Below are 19,805 nucleotides of genomic sequence, written 5' to 3' on the forward strand. Positions count from 1 at the left end.
CCCCGCTCCCGGGCTCCGAGCCGCCACCAGCCCCGGCCCCGCTGACTGGACGTTCCCAGCCCGGGCAGCGCCCGCCGCGTTCTGAAACTGAAACCACTTTAAAGCCTCCCGGGGCGAGAAGGTACGAGATTGAGAGCGGGGCGGGTTTGCCCATCTCTGCTTCCGCAGCCAGCCCTGACCCCGCCGCGCTTCTGTTCGCCGGGCCCGAAAGCGGCGGTGGAAGCGGAACGCACCCGCCAGGCCCCGCCGCAGGGCGCGGACCCGCCACGCCACGCCACCCCACCCGCAGCCCGGCCGCGGCCCGGCCGCCCGCCCCCCAAAGCCGCAACTCCTCCCCGCCCGGGCCTCCCCCGTCGGCGGCGGCTGCCAGCCCCAGCCCGCCGCCGAGCCCCGCGCCCCGGCTGCCGCAGCCCCGCCGCTCCGCCCGGCAGGGGCGAACAAAAGGCACCGCGTCCGCCCCCACCCCCGCCCCTTCCCCTCCTCGCGACGGGGCCCGGGCGTTTCCGCGCAGGCAGCGCCGGCAGGAGAAGCCGCCGCCTCGCTGCTGCGACCCGCAGCCCTCGGAGCGCCGGCAGGTATCGGCCCCGCCGGGGGGATGCGGAGGGGAAGGGGAGGAGACGGGCGGGGGGGGCAGAGCCCCCCAGGCAGGCCGCGCCGGGCCGGAACGCGCAGGCCGCAGCGACCGCACCGCCAGCGGCAGAAGGGAAGGGAAGGGCGGCGCTGTGCGGAGCTGCCCGCGCCCCGCGAGACCCGCCCCGGCCGCCGGGGGAGCCGCGGCCCCAGGCCCGGCCCTCCCGCCTCGCCTTCCCGCCCCTGCCTTGTCCCCGGGGCCGCTTCGCTCTCTCCGCCGGCCCGCGGCAGCTCAGCCGCCCTCTCGCCCGCCGGCCTCGCCCCGGGCCCGGTCCCCAGGCCTCGCCTCACCTCAGGCAGCCGCGGGGACGGGGCGGGACGTTCCCTTCCTGGCGGCCTGTCGAGGCTTCGCTGCGTGTGCCGGGCAAAACGGTTATTGAGCAAAGGGGAAAGCTGTCCGAGACTGCCAGTGTAAAGGAGCATGGTTATGATGATCACCTTGGCCGCATTAATTAGCTGTCAGGTTTTCTACAAACCAGCCATTTAAAAACAACTTGGATATATGCTCCACATGTTTTCCCAGGCACAGGGGAAGGAGACGAAGCTAATCACTGCGAAAGCTTTAGAACCAAGTTGTGCGGTTGAGCCGTGTTCCTTCGAGCATTACCATTAGCTGCCAGTTACACCAGTGGTAACACAAATATCAGCATTTGCACCCCAGGAACGGTGGCAGATTTTTTATGCTTTCAGGATGGGGCATTGTTGATTTTCATAGAATCATTTTGGTTGGAAAAGACCCTCAGGATCATTGAGTCCGACTGTAACCTAACTCTGGCACTAAAGCATGTCCCTAGATGGGACAACTGTAGAATGGCAGGTTGAAGTAGTTTTATGCGTGGACCACACTCACAGAGCAAACAGTGCCTGGGAATTGACCAGGGAAGGACTAGCTGCTCTTCTTTTTGTCTTTTTTTGTGATGTTCTCAAATATTATGGTGCTTTAATAGTATAAAACATCAAGGATTTTTTTTTTATGCTGTCTCTAGTTTTTTGTAGCACATGTTCTCTGACATCATTTTTGCATCTTCTGGCCCCCTTATTCAGGATTTCCTGAAAGCTAAGATTTAAACAATCTGACTTTCTATTTTAGGTGCCCAACTAGAATACCCTAAAAGAAGTAATTTTTCTTTACAGGGCTTACACTTTTTCAAAGAAGTGGAGCCTGGTGTGCATTTTGAGTCAAGGGCCAAAGGTGATGGCAGTCAAAATAATGAATTGTTCTGAATACCTGGTCAAGAGTTTGTAAAATTGTGAGCTTAAGCCTTTACAAAATTAAGATGATGTTTTCTATACTTTAATTTGCAATCTGAGTTGTAAAAACTTTGAAAATATTGTATTTCTGTAGGCTAGACTTCAACTACAGTATAGTTCTGTAATTGAAACTTTCTGGTGGCAGTGAAGTATGGTTCTGTTTTCAGATATTTCATACAGCATCAAGTGAATGTTTGGGTAGGAAGGTGCATTGCTTGTGTGTGTCCATCTAGGAGTCAGACTGAAGAATAATGAATAAAGTGGCTGACATCATGACAACTGTAAGACAGAGAAGGGTTGGAAAAGGCACAGAAGCGGCTGAAGATCAGCCTTCGGAGGAGAAGAATGTGAAAAATGAAGAAGGTGGGAAAATTCTGCCTGGTGGGTAACAAAAAGGATTGTGGCATTACAGCTTTTTAGTAGTGTTTAGCTTTTGCTATCTAGCCTAAGCACAGGTTAGAACTAAGTATGTACCAAATACATTTTATACTTGAATATCTATCCCCAAAATTAATTGGATGAGACAAAGCGCATGCAGTGTGTCCATCTCATCTCCATTTTTAAATCCTCATTTAAATTGGTGAGAACAATTTGTTTTTAATTTAGTATCAGTGGCACACTATCAAATTCCATATAGCCATCACAGGTTCTTAAATTAATCCCAGTTCAAATCATTGTTCACATAAAAGAATTTGAAGACCTCTGAGTTGTACTTCAATATAAGCAGATTGCACATGAAATCTGAATGTAACTGCAACCCTTCCGTTTTGACTATAGGACAGACTAGCTAGGTAAATTTCAGAGACATTAAGTATCTTAATTTGAGGATCTGTTTATGTAGTTAAATACTGATAATATTTATGTTTGGAATCATAACTTTAGAGTTGTCAAAGTTTGTTTGGTTCGGTTTTTGTAATCAACTTTTTTTAAGGGATGGTTTGACTTCAATTCCAAATGTTTTTGTATATGCAGTTGGGGGTGGATGAAAGGAAAGTTACATTGTTACTTTTACATACATTGTTGCTTCCACACAAGTATGGTTAGGCTAAATACTAAAAGGGGAAACTGATCATAGTTCTCAACCAGCCCTCCAGTCTATTGAATTGCTTGTTTGGTACCCATTGCGTAGATGTCACAAACAGTATGAAGTAACCATTTCAGAGATATAATTCTAGATCACTAATATCCATATTAAGCCTTATATCAGCATTAAACACACGACCAACCTAAAAGTACCAGTAACGTAAGTGTACAATAAACCGATTGAGCTACCTAGAAACGCAACCCTTCTTTCTCATCGTTCCACCTATAATCTTATTCTGATTTCAATAAGATGTCATCTGCAATTCAAAGCATGACACCGTTATCAAAGGCTGCTTTGGCTGCTCTTCAGTCTCTTTGTGGGTATTTAGTGAGACTCTGAACCTTGAGTGTAGTTTTTTTATAAAAACCAAGCAAACCCGCCCAAACTGGACAGCTGTTAGGACATTTGAAGAATATTTTAATTTCTTACCTTGTGATTTAACATGCATCCTCTATTGCCTTAATTACAAAAGATGCCCCAGAGGATATTCCAATTTAGATTTACAAATTAGATATGGGTATTTATGTAGATTTGTGTTGGGTCCTGGTGTTCATTTACCAGTTAAGGCACACCTTATTTCACTTTGCATTAAAATAAAGCACTCTGAGTTTGCTGCATGAAAAAAAATACAAAACACATCTCCACAAAGACCTCTCAAAACCCAGTGTTTGTTACCTACAGAATGTAAACTGTACTAGCACAGACAATGTATAACTTTGTTTCCAAAATTCCTTTGAGTTGAATTATGTGTTTCACAATTACGGAGTGAAATATTTTTCTTCTAAGGTTATACAGGTAGAAAGCTGTGGAACATATTCTCAGTAACTGTTGGTGGAATTGTTGCCATCTCTGTGGGACTTCTTACTTCTGTTTATGTTGCCACACTCCATGAAAATGACCTGTGGTTTTCCAATATTAAGGTAACAATCATTTCTATGGTTTTATCAGTGCTTTCATAGAGCATATTAAAAATTGTTGGCACTTACTGAAACAATTACTGTTGTATTATACACATAATACTGCTTTGTACCCACTGTCATCTTTCTTTGAATATATAGATTGTAGTTTGCCTTTTCCTTCCAAAAGCAAGTATTGGTTAATTCCACAGGTGTGTGTATATTTTGAAGTATAAACAGGCATGGACTTGTGGCAATGTATGAACATAATGGATACAGCATTTTTATTCTGTTGTACTGATACAGAGGGGCACAAACTTCACTAAGAGCAGCAGGTCTGTAGTTGCAATTAACTTGCCCATCAATGCATGAAATGCTCATTTTATTTGGTAATTACTGTTTTCATTTTAAGTACACTAGAATGCCATTAGATATTAAATTTTAAATAAATCCCTCTAGATATTTTTAGTCTGGACTCTGTTGTCTCTGTAGCTCTCATTTCATCCTAAGGAGTTGATATGATAACTAGTAACATTGGAACATGAGCAATTTCAGCCAATTGGATGGAAAGATTCTAAAAAGCATTCAGTTCATCTTTCAGCAGGCTAAAGGAGAAAGAAATGCAGATATTCTCTGATCTTACATTGTACCTTCTTCAGTAAGATGTTAACTCCACCAGATAAGGCACGTGGCTACAGTGCTAATTTTAAACTGTTAACAGGAAAAGCTTTAATGAGATTTCAAGTATTATTAGAGATAAAATAGTCAGTTGTAACACAGAGCCATAACTGATCTGACTTCATACATACTCCTGCTTCTTGGAGCTATATGTTCAGTGAGCATATACTGATTGTGTTTTGCCTGTGCACGCTCTCAACTTGCATTGTTTCTAAGGATATCTTCCCAAATAGAAGGCTATAGCTCTAACTTCATTGCAGGTTATTTTGTAAACATGTCTCAAGGAAAATTCAAAGGTACTTTTAAAGATTTTTCTCAAATTCTTTGCTACAGCATGAGACCAAACAGGTAGTATCCCCTGCAGTTAATTTGTAAATACAAAGAAGTTCTGGGGATGAGTGAAGTCTAATCAAATTTTCTGCAATTGTCTGCATTGTGTTTTAGCTTTGTCAAAAAAGTAATTGGTGCTTTGCTTATGCTCTTTATTGATGGAAAAACTCAACTCAGACTTCAGCTGCTTGCTCAGGATCCTGAATGACTTGGTTAAGGAGTCTGAGGAAACCTAAGCTCTAGAATTTTGCACTGCGCTTGAGAGGAAAAGTCTTTTATGTATTTCTTTGAATGCTTAATATTATTGGGATAGAATCACATAAATTGAGATCCTATGCAACTCTCTGTTTATCCTGGAGGATCACATTCTTTTTTTTTCCCTTGGAACAGTGGTAACTTCTTTGTTAAACGCTCACAATTGAATACACAGAAAGATAAACATGTGCTCGTATAATGCTTACCCATAAGTCTGTATGTTTTTATTGACAGGCATATACTAGGAAAAGTATAAATTGCTGTAGAACTGGAAAAGTATTGTGAGTGAATAAAACAGATGTTATCTTAGCATGAAACAGATGTAGAACTCACTAGTGTTTGTCTCATAAAGTATAGCATTTGGTTGAATACAGCTGGTGCCAGGATTACAAATTAATCATGTTTGAATGCGTTTTTGCTAATTAGATCCCCCTCTGTGACTACTCTCTCCCCCTTAATAAATTCCAAATGTTAACTTTCCTTTTTTTTTAATGAGCACTTAGAATCAGCCACTTTTTGGTATTAGAAAACTTTTCAGTAATGATGAACTTGAAACAAACACTCATTCAAAATCCAGCGTTCTAATTTTGTTTGTGGCTTTTAGTATTTAGTGCCAATGTCAGATTCTTCTGCTGTTGTTATAATGATTTTTGTGTCATAGAGCAGCTGGAGAGTTTAATTGTGAACTTACACTGAATCAGATGCATTTTTATCTGTTGATTTTTCTCAGACCAGAATTAGTATTGGTTTAGTTTGTCAACAGTTGACTTCAATAAAACACACGTTTTGAGATAAGATTCTGTACTGGGCAGTATGGGAGGGAATCACAAAATGTCAGGGATTGGAAGGGACCTCAAAAGGTCATCTAGTCCAATCCCCTTGCCGGAGCAGGAACAGCCAAGAAAGAGGCATGGTCTGAGGTGTACCTAGTTTAAATCATTTGGACATTTTAAAATTAAAAATAATAACTTTACCTACACCTATAAATAAGTAAAAGATTGCTTTTCCTTTAACCTGTAAGTGAAGTATGAGAGTGGTGAACAGCTGACAGGCAGCAGAGTACCCTGCCAGCTGAAATCTCAGAATGGCATTATGGTGCAGCCCCAAGCATGGCACACTGAATTCATCAAGCCTTAAGGTGACAAAGCCACAGAATACTATGGAGTATCTAAATCTAGAAGAAATATTAAATGCATAGAGCAAGCATTTGCAGTTTTAAAGTCCAGCTGTTGGCCACTGCACCTATCGAAGCATAGAATATTACAAAAAATAGTAAAAAAATCTAAAATGTTTCCAAACAGCATAGCTGAATCATGAAGGGAATTGAATCAGTTGACAGAGGCATTGACACATCAGCCATTTCTCTCTTACCAGAAATTTCTCCAGATATTTTACCTTTATTTGAACTAAGTTGCATAGAATACACAAACCCAAAGACCCAAGCCACCGTATAGGTTAATTTCCCTGGTAGAGCAAGAATTTGAATTGAAAGCAGCTTCACGTGGTGGTGAAAAGAAATGGAAAGCAAATTTACTATCGAACTTTCACTTGCAGGAAGTTGAAAGAGAAATTTCATTCAGAACAGAATGTGGACTTTATTATTCCTACTACAAGCAGATGATTCAGGCTGCTTCCATCCAGCAAGGTATTGTAAACTGTAAAGTAAGTTTTACTTCGTGTTGGCAGCTGACTATTTTTAGTAGTTTTTCAAATTTAGTTGAGAACAAGGAATACTATAACTGTGAAAGACAGTGTAACAATTGTACTGGACACAGATTTATTCTGTTCATACACCAGCGAACCACCAAGTTATGAACATAATAAATTTCACAATGATACCTTGGTTTCTGTGCCACACTTTCACATTCTGATGAAGGCAATCACTTCGAGGCACAACTTTTATACCTGTTGAGGTTTCAGCCTTGCTGATTTATTCAGTATTACTTTCATTTTTATTCTTCTCTTGTTTAATTTGAATTATGAGCTATTTGTGGGAAGGGGCATTTTTCTTTCTGTATGCCTGGACAGCAAGTGACACAATGAGCAGCTTCCAAGTAAATCAGAGACAATGATGGGGTTTTCCTGTGACGGTCTCGTATTTTCTAGGTGCTTAAATTGCTCCTTAGCAATTTTACTTATACTACACTTTTGTCAATATTAACATCACCTGTGTTCAAAGTAGTGACAGGAGTGATTCTTCAGATCCAGTATGTACCACTGATCCTATGCTAGGAATGCAAGGGCAAAAATAAATGGTTTATACATTACTGAAGTACAGTACTTGAATTAGCACTCTACGTCACATTCAAAGCAGGGAAACTGGAGGCCTCAGAAGGTCATGTTCATTCAGAGGTAATGTGATCTGAATCAAAGTTTGCAGTTTTTGATGAGAGATCCTAAAATAACCTTTGAAAAAGTTATTCACTGTTCAAATGAAGGTGGAGGGGGGAAATGACAATCTCCTATTTCAATTTCTCTTTATCGTTAAGGTTTACATGGTTTAGTATATGACAATAAAACTGAATCTGTGAGGACAATTAACATACTTGAAAGAATGAATGTTTACCAGGAGGTGTTTCTCAGCATTCTGTATAGGATTCTTCCAATTCAGGTAGGCGTTTATTTATGACTTTAGATTGTAAGTGCATTATGAAGATTGCGCAGTGAATCATAGCTCCCCTTTTTAGTTATTTTCTAATTAGAAATACTCCTAATACCTCTGTAATTTGTAAAAGCAAAACCTAATTCATATTAAGTATAATCCCCCCATGAGTGTTTTATGTCAACATCAGTGTTCTTGTGTTTTACAGCAGTACCTAGAGCCCGTTTATTTTTATATCTACACTTTGTTTGGACTTCAGGCAGTTTATGTCATTGCTCTGTATGTAACAAGCTGGCTTCTTAGTGGAACATGGCTTTCAGGGTTGTTGGCAGCTTGCTGGTATATTACAAACAGGTAAGTAAGATTAAACATTCCGTTGTTCTAAAATTGTACCTCATGTCAAAGGTAAGGCATTAAATCTTCAAATGCGTGATTAATTGAACTAAACTCCAACTATAAGGCCTCTCTCCAGATGAGCCAGAAAATGGAAAAAATGTTTAAATAATACAAAATAATTAAAACAATCAGAAATGACCTGACATTTCAGACCAGATTTTTAAAGTTTCAAGAAGTTTAACTAGAAAATTTTGGCTTAAATTAGTCTCTAAAAGGGAACTACATCTTTCAGATGTATTTGGATCTCCAGAAGATACATCCTGTGTTCTCCAGCCTAGGATCTCTGAGGTGTTAAAGACACCTGCATATATGCCCTTCAGGTCTCTCCTCACTGCCCCACACCCAACCTCCAAAAAGATGGTAATTGAGCTGTTCTAGTGATTTCTCACTTAAAAAAATCTGAATTTGGAGAGCAAAATTACAGAACTGCCTTTAGGCCAGCAGTAAGCTGGTGGCATGAAGCTGGGAGTGGTGGCACAGGCTGTTATCTATAACTTCATCTAGAAAAAGACAGTTTCATTCTATCAAAATACTTTTATATGTTAATCAGCAGCTGTAAAGAAGTTTACCTGCAAGCATTTCCATTACAGAATAATTGTAGGTATATAGTGGTAAAACGTTTCTTTCTCCTAAGATGAAAGTAATTAAAAAATACATGCAATGTGGAGTAGTTTACATGTCTAATTCATGAGGTCATGCTTTCCATTTACACAATATTTGGAACAGATTTGTTTTGTCCATCTTTCTAATAATTCACAAGCAATGGAAGCCTGTTATCCTTTATGCAAATAGAATAAGTACCTAAATTGATTTGGATAAAGGCTTCCTGTTCAGGTGAAGTACATCTGAGGCTACTGAATAGCTCCGTTTCCGATGTTTTTTCATCCAGTTAAGCATGTCTCAGATGTGTTGTTTACTTTACTTTTTAGCAAGCATTTTCTTTATGCAAGAGAAAAGGAAAATATTTTGGTTTTAACTTCTAATTCAAGTTTTGTAAATGACTGCCCTTTGGGGAACTTTTACTAACTTCCATCACATACCTTTTATGGTAAAGCATTAAAAAAATGACCAGAAGTTTCTAACCATTTTAGTGGTATTCAAATCCAATGCAGTGGGATCATAGTGAAGAAATTGCTATCTATTTATTCTTATATGTGCTTTTTACAAACCAAAAAATGAAGTAAAATTATCTGTGGCCTGAAAACCCCACATGCTGGATTTTGGGAGTGCTTTTGTTTGGGTGTTTGTTCATTTTTTAAATTATCCAAGCTGTGCAAGCATTTAAGGTACAGAAACAATGAATGACTTGCAGAACCTTCATAATCATGTTTTTTTCAGAGCCAAGCATGTTGAAGGATGTGTAAAGCCTCAAATTTTATCAATAAGTAGTTAAAATACCAAAAAGATGCCTTTAGTTGCAACCTCTCTGTCACCATGTTGGTGTTTTTTATGTTTTACATTTATGAAACTCTGTTTGTTTTATACAGAGTAGATACTACAAGAGTAGAATTCACCATTCCTTTAAGAGAGAACTGGGCACTACCATTTTTTGCTGTTCAGATAGCAGCCATCACATACCTACTCAGAACTCATTTGCAGCCTGTTCAAGAAGTGAGTATTTCTAACAAATACGACACAGTAAAATTAGTGTTAGACAAGTGCCTATAAAACTTAGGACAAAATACTTATTAAGCATTTATAGCAATGGATATATACACACACAAATCACTTATAACGTTGAAAACATGATTCAGATGAGCCTTCTGTTAATTCAGAGGTAGTTGAAATACAAAGAAATACATGTGCTCAACAATGGAAAAAAACAAAGGTAAGCTCGAAAGAGTATATGGCAACAGTACTGTGTATTTAAGAAAGCATAAGTGACTAGTATAAAGTGGGCAGCAGAAAAGCTTGTAAAGAACAAGGATTAAAGATTTTCTTTTGATTTTCTTTGTTTTACAAATACAGGATGTTGTCCCTATCTGCAAGAATAAAAGCAAATTGGTGATACAGTCTTTGACAAACAGTTCTTCAGTCATTACTCCTCAATTTATTCAAGTAACTGCTGTTTATAGCATAGTAAAACACATATTGCTTGTTAATCTATGGGCTGAAACTATCTGAGATCTTACCCTTTGTTGCAAGTGCTATTACAATTGTAAAATACAGACATAAATACAAGAACCTGTAACTCTGAAAAATTTTTGTTATCCTCCAAACAGTTATTGCAGATAGAAAACTTATATTAATGTCTTAAAAACTGATTTAAAATAAAACCAAATTAAGGTGGGTTTTGGTTGGGGGGGGCAGGGCGGAGAGGGGAGGAACAAGATGGGGTATTTATAATTTATTTATTTTTCATTAAGGAAACTGTAAAGTTAAATAAAACAACTTTCTCTTCTTCTAGAAAATGACACTTTTGGCTGTATTCATATCAACGTTTCTCTTTAGCCTGACTTGGCAATTTAATCAGTTTATGATGCTGATACAAGCGTTGGCGTTATTCATACTGGACTGCTTTGACATGCTTCCTACAGCAAAGGTGAGGTCACATTTGGAAATAAACAAGCTTTTTTCAATTTTGGAGGTGTTTTACTAACCAGTGGTGCAGATGCCCAAAGTAATACAGATTATACACTGTGCTGCTTTGTGCTTTTAAGTAATCACAGTGTATATACTGCAAGCGTAAAAATTAATAAACAGAGCAACACCATTTCTGATTTTATTTTTTCTGCTGATTTTATTTCACTTTGCGTAATTCACTTCTATTCTTTAATTTTTGTCTAGTTTTGTTTAGGCACATCTATGGTTTGACACTATTAAGGGATTGCTTTTAAAACCATCATAGCAGTTGATGTAATAGCACAGCTTAAGCACATCCTCTGGAAGTGGACAGAAGAATTTGCACAAGAAATTTTTGCCTAAGTTGAAGTCATAACAATGCATGAATTTTGCCTCAAGTATCGTGCATCCCTGTTTGAAAGTGAGGTGTAGGCACCGTACCACGAAGAGAAGGAAGATGGACTAAATTGTTCAAGAGAAGCAGATTTCTTTTGTACATTGAAATTCACCCTGAAATAACAACATTATCGCTGTTTCTGAACTGAATAAGCCAAAAAGTAAAACAAGTGTTACTAGGAAAATAAGAGATCATTTACAGTTGGTTTTTTTTAAATAGAAATATACTACAGAGGATGGAATTATTGTCTTTGAATTTAATCTCACTGTGAAATTCTACTGAGATGATTTTAGCCCTTGTAAAAGCATACACTGGTTGAAAAAGGTCCTAACGTTAAGGAAGGTTACAGTAGGATGAAGCACAATTCATATTAATTTCATTTTAAATTTGAGGCAGACTTGAATATTAGTGATTGTATTAATTTAACTGCAAATTAGTATGGTGGCTGCATATCAAAAGAAATGTGGTTTATTTAACAGTTTCTAAACTCTTTATTATATGTGCAAGTGTAAGATGAAGTTAGCAATTGGTGTTACTAATCAACTACCTTAAAAGTTGGCAAATTACCAGCTTCATCCTGAATTATACTGAAGTGGACATGCTGTACTACTCTTGTTCCATATTAGTTTTCAAAGAAGTTCTTCTTGAAACTGTTGGAGTTTGCTGGGCCATTTGATACTGATTTACACCACTCTGTAATACGAGACGGAACTCGGGTTCTTTGGCACCACTTTATCAGAAAATCAGCTGGTTTTTACTGTTTGCATTCAGTTTAACATTTGTAGTAGTTTAGCATAGCTCAAAAAGGGCTACTATTAAAAAGTTAGAGAAATCAGTGGATGTTTGATTACTGAAGTGCACTGAGCCATAACTCTTCAGTCAGAAAGACATTAGAGAAGCTATAGAAACAATACTTTGACCAATGAAAATAAAAAAACACCTTCCAAATATTAAGTAATTAATATTTTCCTCACTCTGCAGTCAACATATCTGCTTTATTATAGCATCAGGCTCTCCTGGGTATAAAACAGGCATAAAATATTAATCTAACTAGTTCAGGAGATAAATATAGGGAGGATATAGTAATGGCTGTAAGTATGATGATTTAGTGTAATTTTTAGTAAGAATAATTGATGTTTAGATAAACTATAAAACGCATTCAAAGACAAGCAGCTATGACTGTAAGGTTATTGTTACAGGTTATGTGGCTGTATATCATTCAGATTTCTGGATTACTTCTGGTCTGCGTCCTACAGTTCTTTAATTCTATGATACTTGGATCATTACTTTTAAGTTTTAATGCTTCTGTCTTGATAGCAAGAACAATCCAGGTAGGTACCGAAATATTTCTGTAATACTGAATGAAGAGTGTGATATATAGAGATAAATGAGTAATTTCTATGCATTATAATTTTAAATTACTAATAGTAATTAAAGGAATTACCATAGCGTAAAGCAACAAAAACGTTGCATGATCAAATAATGAATTCAATTATACTCTCTACAGCATAGCCAATCACATCAGACACCATAATTCTGTGATTGCTATTAACATTTATGATTGTGCAAGCTGCAGTTTTAGATCCTGCAAAAAATTGCATAAGTGGACTTTACACCTGTTTCAGCAGCATTTGTCTTGTAGTTATGGATCTGCCTCCAACAAAATATTCTGTGAGAACTAGGCACATATCACAGTCAGTTTACTGAAATCTTTTCTTTCAAAGATTAGGAGTTTCTTTCCTGCTTTTACAATTGTCTTTTTTCTGCTGCTGGCATTGATGACAGCCTCTAATTAGAATATATGAACTTACAGGGTCATTCCTGATATCTCTCACTCTTGACCTTTAAAAATCAGGACTGTGTTTTTTATAGTCAGACAATGTCTGCACCTCTTCCAAGTTGCCTGTGAGCAGCCAAGGAACCACGCTCAGATCCGGAGCTTTGAACTGGAGAGCTGCTCAAAATCCTATCAACTGACAGAGCCAGAAGACGCCTTTGCCACATTTAGGTGGAAGGTCTAAAGAACAGATATTTCAAAAGGCACACAAAGCTATTGAAATTAAGGGAATCCTGGAACACAGGAACAGGTGCACAGGGCGCCAGCAATTGTAGAGATGTAATGGTTGCAGAACTCCGACAGATCAGCGTGCTGGGGAGTTCTTATGACATTGTCCCTTCAGTTCTGTGGAAGAAATACATCTTCATTCTGGATACTTGGTTATGTATGCATTTTTGCTTTCATGAACCTAATACAAATTTGATCCTAATAAGGCTGAGAAGATAAGCGATCTGAAATGGTCTGTGTTGCTTTTGTTCTAAATACATACAAGTGTACTGAAATATTAATATTTTGTTCCAAATACATACAAAAAAGTACTGAAATACCGATATTTTCTTCTTTCTAGAAAAACCTAAAAAAGGGCACCTTGCTTAATAGGCTTGGAAAACTTATCCTCCATGTACTGTTAGTCATGTGGTTGACTTTCCTAATAAATAAATTCATCAAGGTAAGCATATAATTTTTAAGATAGAAACGTACAAAAGGTATTTGTTAATCAGCTCCAGTAATGTCATTAGATAAAAATTGGAATATTTGGCTGCATTTCAGAGACTACTGCATTCCTATACTGCTGAGCATTTGCAAAGTTTTTCTTTGAATTTACTTTTCAATGAATGCAGGTAGAAATGAATACTTATAAAAATGTTGTAGACCATACCACACTTTTATTTCTTCTTGTGCACAGAGGTATCTGCAGACATTAGTAACAGTAACGCCTTTTCTGCTTTTGAGTTTTGGTCTCTTCAACTGATCTATATCAACAGATTAAACTTTAGTACACATGGAAATTAAAAGTATCACAGTAAGATATGATAAATCATTGCTTTTAGCTGTATGTTTCATTTCAACTTGTCCTGGATAGTCTTTATCTGTAAACAAGAAACTAACCCTAATAGTCTAAAAAGAAGTAACTTGCCCATTGGACCACAGGACCATAATTACAAACTCAGTGCTTATTTGATTGCAAAGCACCCTGTCCAATAAGTCTGTGTTGCTTCACAGTTTCATTTAAATGATGAAAAAACTGTTTACTGTGTGAAGCTTAATTTTTTGATACTTAAAAATCAATTTCCTTTCTTTTTTTCCCCCCTTTATAGAAAATTCTTCATCTTGAGTCAGATGAACATATATTCAAATTCCTGAAAGCAAAATTTGGATTTGGGGCAACAAGGTATGATTTAGCTGCAATTTTACTTTTTTGTATGGCTTCATTAAATGAATCCTGAAGGTTGTTGCTCATTTCAAATCTTGGTAATGAATCATGGATTTTTACCTCATGTTTATGTCATACATTTTCTTTCAAAATACTCTGCACAACTGTGGCTTTATAATTGCTTGGGAAAAAAAGGAAACTGGTCCTTTTTGACATCGAGTTATGAAATACATAATGACATGGATTATTTTTGTTTCTTTAGAGATTTTGATGCTAACCTGTATCTTTGCGAAGAAGCTTTTGGATTACTACCATTAAATACTTTTTCAAGACTCTCAGACACGTTGCTTTTTTACGTCTACGTATTTGTTCTTTTCCTGGTGACAGTAGCAGCTGTAATTGTTGCCTTTCAGAACCTCAGGTAAAATATGTTTAGAAATAATTCACATTTTTATCCATTTTCTCTTTGTCAACAGGCTAAGGAACTGACAGTTGAGTACAGCAGCACACAGTATTACTTTCCACAGGTACTAAGGAAACAGTAGGACATATAGTAGAGAGGTCAAAATAATTAACTTCCTATTAAAGCTAAAAATGTAAAGGATTTAATGAGACGAAACAAAGAAACATTCTTCGCTAGATTTCTTCAAGCTCTTTGCTGTTGAAATTTTACGGTTGACCGGGGGTTTTTTTAGGGGGGTGGGAAGCAGGGGAAGGGTGTCTCTATAGAAAACAACGTTAGTTTCTTTAGTTCATCCCATTTTCCCTGTGCAAAGCACTCCCAATTAAACATTTCCCTGGTGATATCCTCAGACTGCCCAGAAATGAGCTGGGATGGTCTGTGCTCACCTCCCTGTGATGGGTGGGAAGGAGCAGGAGCGCCAGCCTGCAGCTGTGCATCACTGCTGCCGCTTCCCACAGCTGAGCTGGAGGATTTGGAGTAATTTACAGAACACTAGGAGAAAATTAGTACCGAACTGCTATTAAAAAGAAAAAAAGGTAAATGGTTCATTATAAACTTCTCAGTTGTACATTTGTAACTTGGGCGAAAGTGAGAAGGGATGATATAAAACTAGATCAAGCAAAAATTCAAGGAGTGTCACATAACTAACGCCAGTCATTGTGGATTTGGTGGAAAACAGCATGAAACAGGGAGAGAGGATCTAAGATGTTCCAAAACTACGTTACAATAATTGCGAAGTCATAGTCATCTAGAAGGCATTTTGGTACTATTCAACCAGCCTCTTAAACTCACTGCATCAATCCTTTTTAAAAACAAAGACTCTGCAGCTGTTTTCTGTAATTCAAAATATAATCCCGAACATTACCCTAATTTTTAACACTGACTAGTTATCTCAGCTATCCCCCACTCAAAAAATTTCCACTTACATGTGTGAGTTTTTTCCCTGTTATTTTTTTTTTTAAATCAGCTCTCCATATATATTCACAAGAGTAGCCACATCAAGCAAGAACCAGCCTTTTCAGCACATCTTTTCTATAATGTTATTTTTAATCTGCGGCCTTAGTAGCATCCAGATACACCAGCACTGCCCCACAAAACACAGTTAAATTCTTCATGCTCATCCAAAGCCCTGTGAACCCTGTGGGAGTAGCTCTTTCAAGCAATATACAAAGCATGCCATTCTGTAAACAATTTTATCTCATTCTAAAGCAGCCTGTTTAAACCCATTGCATTTCCAGAAAACCAGACATGAAAATAAATTCCTGATGCTGCATCAAGTTGGTGCTATGGGGCTTAATTATTTCATAGGTGTAACAGAAGATTGTGGACTGACAGCAGTGGTATTGCTCGTAGCATCAGAAGGATTAAATGCTTTTTAAAATACAGACAACTATATGAAATATGTTACAGAACTGACTATAACACTTTTTATTTCTTCTATTTAATTAGTGATTCAAATCAAGTCCAGTTCATGGAAAAAATGGAAGAATGCACAATAACACTGAAGCCTGATGCTGCTTACAACTTTATTCACACAGTCCTTTTTGGCTGTCTGGCATTCAGCACAATGAGGTATATTTTTAAAAATTCTACTAAAGGCTTTTTTAGGCAATCGACTTTATTTTGATGAGAGTGTCAAATATACTGACCACAAACTGATAGGATCGTGAACCTTCTTTCTCTCCTGGCTGCGTTTCTGCTTGTAGATGGAGGCATTGCCAAAAAGAATGTCTGGAAGTCTGAGAACAGGGATGTTCTCAAGAGCTCAAAGTGTGAAGTTAATCTTTTACCCAGTTATTTCAGAGTCCTGAAAGTCCAAGAAAACTATGTTCAGAATTTCTCTAACGTTCTTATTGGCACCACTTAGCAGAGCTCCAGACGATCAGCACAAACTTGTCTGTATTCTTCCAGAATGAAATACCTCTGGACATCCCACATGTGTGTATTTGCATCTTTTGGCCTGTGCAGTACAGAAGTGTGGAAACTCATCCTGAAGTGTATCCATCTCTACACACCACAGAGGGTTAGCACTACTCTTCATGAAACTGTTTTTTGCCCCATATCTCAACCAAATCAAGACTCAGATTTAAAAGACATCTGAAATGAATATTGTTTGTAGTTCGCTTAAACTGGATATCTTTGAAGTACATTTGTATAGATTTAGTAAGTGAAATGTATTTTCTAGTGGTTTATTTATTAAACAATTCCATTTGAATACACTAGATGGCAATATAGATGTGGTGATGAAAAATAACTACAATTTTACTAAAAAAAGTCTTTCACCTTATTAAGAAATCATCAGAGGTCTGAGAAGACCTTTACAGTATCTTATACCAAACGATACAGTGTTTTCCACTTTGTAGAAGATAGATTTAAGTATATGGAAATAAATCCATCACTTGTGGTGGGTCTGTAATAAGGGGGTACTTTAAAACAAGATCAGAACGTACTTGTAAAATTCAAGCTCTGTAAATTGCACCACATGATAAATACGCTGGATATCATTAGATTGAAAATTAAGTTTATCCAAATAAGTGTTTCATCAGAATAACCATTTTCTTTGCAATTTCTTTTAGACACGTATGATGAAGTATTCTATACCAATAATTACATTACTATACATTTCATATAAGGTAAGAGGCTTTTTTTCCTCAATATTTTGGCATTTTTTAGTTGCATGCATTTATTTGTCATGTTTATTTGTAATATCTAAATCTAATCCTGTTTCTCTAGGGAGATTCCTAACTTTTGTTCTTAGGCCAACAGTAACTATAAATAATATAGTAGTACTTGCTTTTCTCTTAGACTCAGAGGCCAAAGAATTAATGCTTATACTTTTTGAATTCAAAATGAATATCCTTGTATTTGGGAAGTACTGAACTCCCATAATCATCAGTGGACTGTTCCACACCTCCAAGGTTGTGGTTGGAACAATTGTCTTACTCTGCACTTTGTAGCTAGAATGAAAAATATGGTGGGGTTTTTTGTCAGGAAAAGCTTCAAGCTCTTATAAATCTCTGGGTTCTTATCACAGGCATAGAGTTAAAATTTGTGTATATCCTATATATTTGAGGATAGTAACTATTAATAAATTGAAGTACACTGAAAACCCAAAGCACACCAGATATTCAATAAGAAGCTTAAGCATTGTTATACTGGATGAAATGCATGATCTTCAACCAGAGGGATAAAAATGATGTGAAAGTAAAAGCTGAAATCTTTCTACAATATAGAGAGTTGGGATGTTTTCACACAGAAAGTGTTTAATTTTGCTCCTGAAAGTTAAAACATTGTCTTACATCCACCAAGTAGCTAGGATAAAGGAACAGACACAACTTTAGTACCTAAATCTCCTAATAAATCAATTTCTTCCTATAGTCCTGTCATCAAGAGCTGATTATTTCACTTATTGTTCTAAATTTTAGGACTTAGTTTTCTTTTTCAATGAGTAATTGCATACCTTAGGAAAAGTATTCCCCATTACCAGTTCAGAGAATGCCACCTTTCTGTTTTCCTGCCTTTTTGGTTTTGATGCGAGTCAGCAATAACATTTCATGTTATCTTTTGCTATACCAGTATTCTTTAAGACTTTTGGAAACTACAAGTCCTCAAGATTTTTCCAGTCCAGAACAAAATCCCTACATAGTTCTAGTTTTAGTGAAAGAATGCATATTTTTGCTAAGTAGCTCAGCAGCATCACATTCGAATTCCTTCTTAACTTTGGATGACTATTACCTAAATTGGATGATTTATGCCTTTTTAGATTGTGAGGCAGGTTTTCTTACACTTATTCCTATGGCGTTTTACTTCACAAGCCAGCAATTCTTATTATCTAAAGAAAGCAGATTTGCAATAGGTTTCACCATAACATCCTCTGTAGTAAAGACTGATGCAAAGCAATCAGTCATTATATTGTCATTATCTATCTAAATTACTCCCTTTTGCCCTTGAATATTCACTAGCTTAAACAACAAGAAACCCTTAAATAAATCTTTGTAAGCTTTTTTTTTTTTTTTTGAGAGAGAGAGAGGGTTAAGCTTTTCAGAATCACCTTCAATCCTTATTTCTCTCCTCCAAATTTGATTTGTGTGTTCCTTGTCCCCAATAAATTTTGGAATGTTTTCCCCCAATAGTCTATTGGATGTTGCCATTCAGTCACACTTTTTCTTCTTTTCTTCAGTGGTTCTCTGTTAATTCAAACTTCTGAAATGCCATTAATGGCATCCACAGCATGTCTAATGATTTTAACTTTTGATATGGGTTTCCTACCTTTTTTTATATAGTTGCAATTTGCCTTTCCAAACTTAAATGTTAATTTGTGGGGCCTTTCCTTCTCCTGTATTTATAGGCATTATGTGATGCCTTGGCTGTTACGTATTGAACTGTTACTTGATGGCTCTTTACCTCGTTCCTTTTCTTAAAGCTTTATATGTCAAAAAATAAAGTAAAACATCAACATTCATCATACAGTCCAGGAAACTGAGAAGGTTCGCTTGTAAAGTAGATACAGCGCACAGCAATCATATTTGGTGTCGACTTTCCGTTACCCATTGATTTTAAGATAAAAACTGATCTTAACTAATAGAGTTCTGCAAACCTCCCGTGAGATGTGCGCCAGAAAAAAGCTGCTCTTCTCAGACACAGCGGGTAATTGTGTTCCTTCTGGTCATCTGGCACGAGCTGCAGATCTCAAACTCTGTGTTTTCATACAGCAATGGCAGCCACGTGTCCTTCCTGAGAAGGGAAGAAATGCTTATGTCTTGCAACTTATCCATGAGCTGGACAACATCATTTTCCAGCTAAGATGAAATAATGTGTTTCAACATCCAGAACTTGTTTTAATTATTCTGTCTCCAATTTGTTTTAATTTTTTTTTTCATTATAGTTCTGGCCAGGAATAATGGATGAACTGTCAGAGCTGAGAGAATTCTATGACCCAGACACTGTGGAGCTGATGAACTGGATTAAGTAAGAGGATTTTTTTCTCTATTTAAGTTAAATGCTATTTGTGTAGATCTAATGTTCTTAGTTATAGTGTTGTCCTTATTT

At 37.6% G+C, this 19,805-nt stretch overlaps 1 protein-coding gene across 9 annotated transcripts in view; it reads left to right on the forward strand.

The window, feature by feature from the left end:
* Positions 1–436: 436 nt before the first annotated feature.
* The window catches only part of DPY19L3 (dpy-19 like C-mannosyltransferase 3), a 30,876-nt gene continuing 11,507 nt past the window's right edge, over positions 437–19,805 (forward strand). For 4 of the 9 annotated variants that reach the window (XR_010465811.1, XR_010465812.1, XM_065028398.1 and 1 more), the window contains exons 1-16: positions 438–575; positions 2,115–2,262; positions 3,752–3,885; positions 6,679–6,769; positions 7,614–7,735; positions 7,935–8,080; positions 9,610–9,733; positions 10,530–10,664; positions 12,281–12,412; positions 13,487–13,588; positions 14,238–14,311; positions 14,556–14,714; positions 16,206–16,328; positions 16,668–16,779; positions 17,333–17,389; positions 19,642–19,724. Coding sequence is in view for 7 of the 9 variants with exons in the window: in XM_065028398.1 (XP_064884470.1) it covers positions 2,133–2,262; positions 3,752–3,885; positions 6,679–6,769; positions 7,614–7,735; positions 7,935–8,080; positions 9,610–9,733; positions 10,530–10,664; positions 12,281–12,412; positions 13,487–13,588; positions 14,238–14,311; positions 14,556–14,714; positions 16,206–16,328; positions 16,668–16,779; positions 17,333–17,389; positions 19,642–19,724 (1,724 nt within the window). In the remaining 2 variants the exon portion in view is untranslated. Of the gene's footprint in view, positions 576–1,803; positions 1,823–2,048; positions 2,263–3,751; positions 3,886–6,678; positions 6,787–7,613; positions 7,736–7,934; positions 8,081–9,609; positions 9,734–10,529; positions 10,665–12,280; positions 12,413–13,486; positions 13,589–14,237; positions 14,312–14,555; positions 14,715–16,205; positions 16,329–16,667; positions 16,780–17,332; positions 17,390–19,641; positions 19,725–19,805 lie in introns of those variants that run through there. The other 5 variants (XM_065028399.1, XM_065028401.1, XM_065028400.1 and 2 more) reach the window with 5 other exon arrangements.

The sequence above is a fragment of the Columba livia genome, chromosome 13 (assembly GCF_036013475.1).
Source record: "Columba livia isolate bColLiv1 breed racing homer chromosome 13, bColLiv1.pat.W.v2, whole genome shotgun sequence".
In the NCBI taxonomy this organism is placed as follows: domain Eukaryota; kingdom Metazoa; phylum Chordata; class Aves; order Columbiformes; family Columbidae; genus Columba; species Columba livia.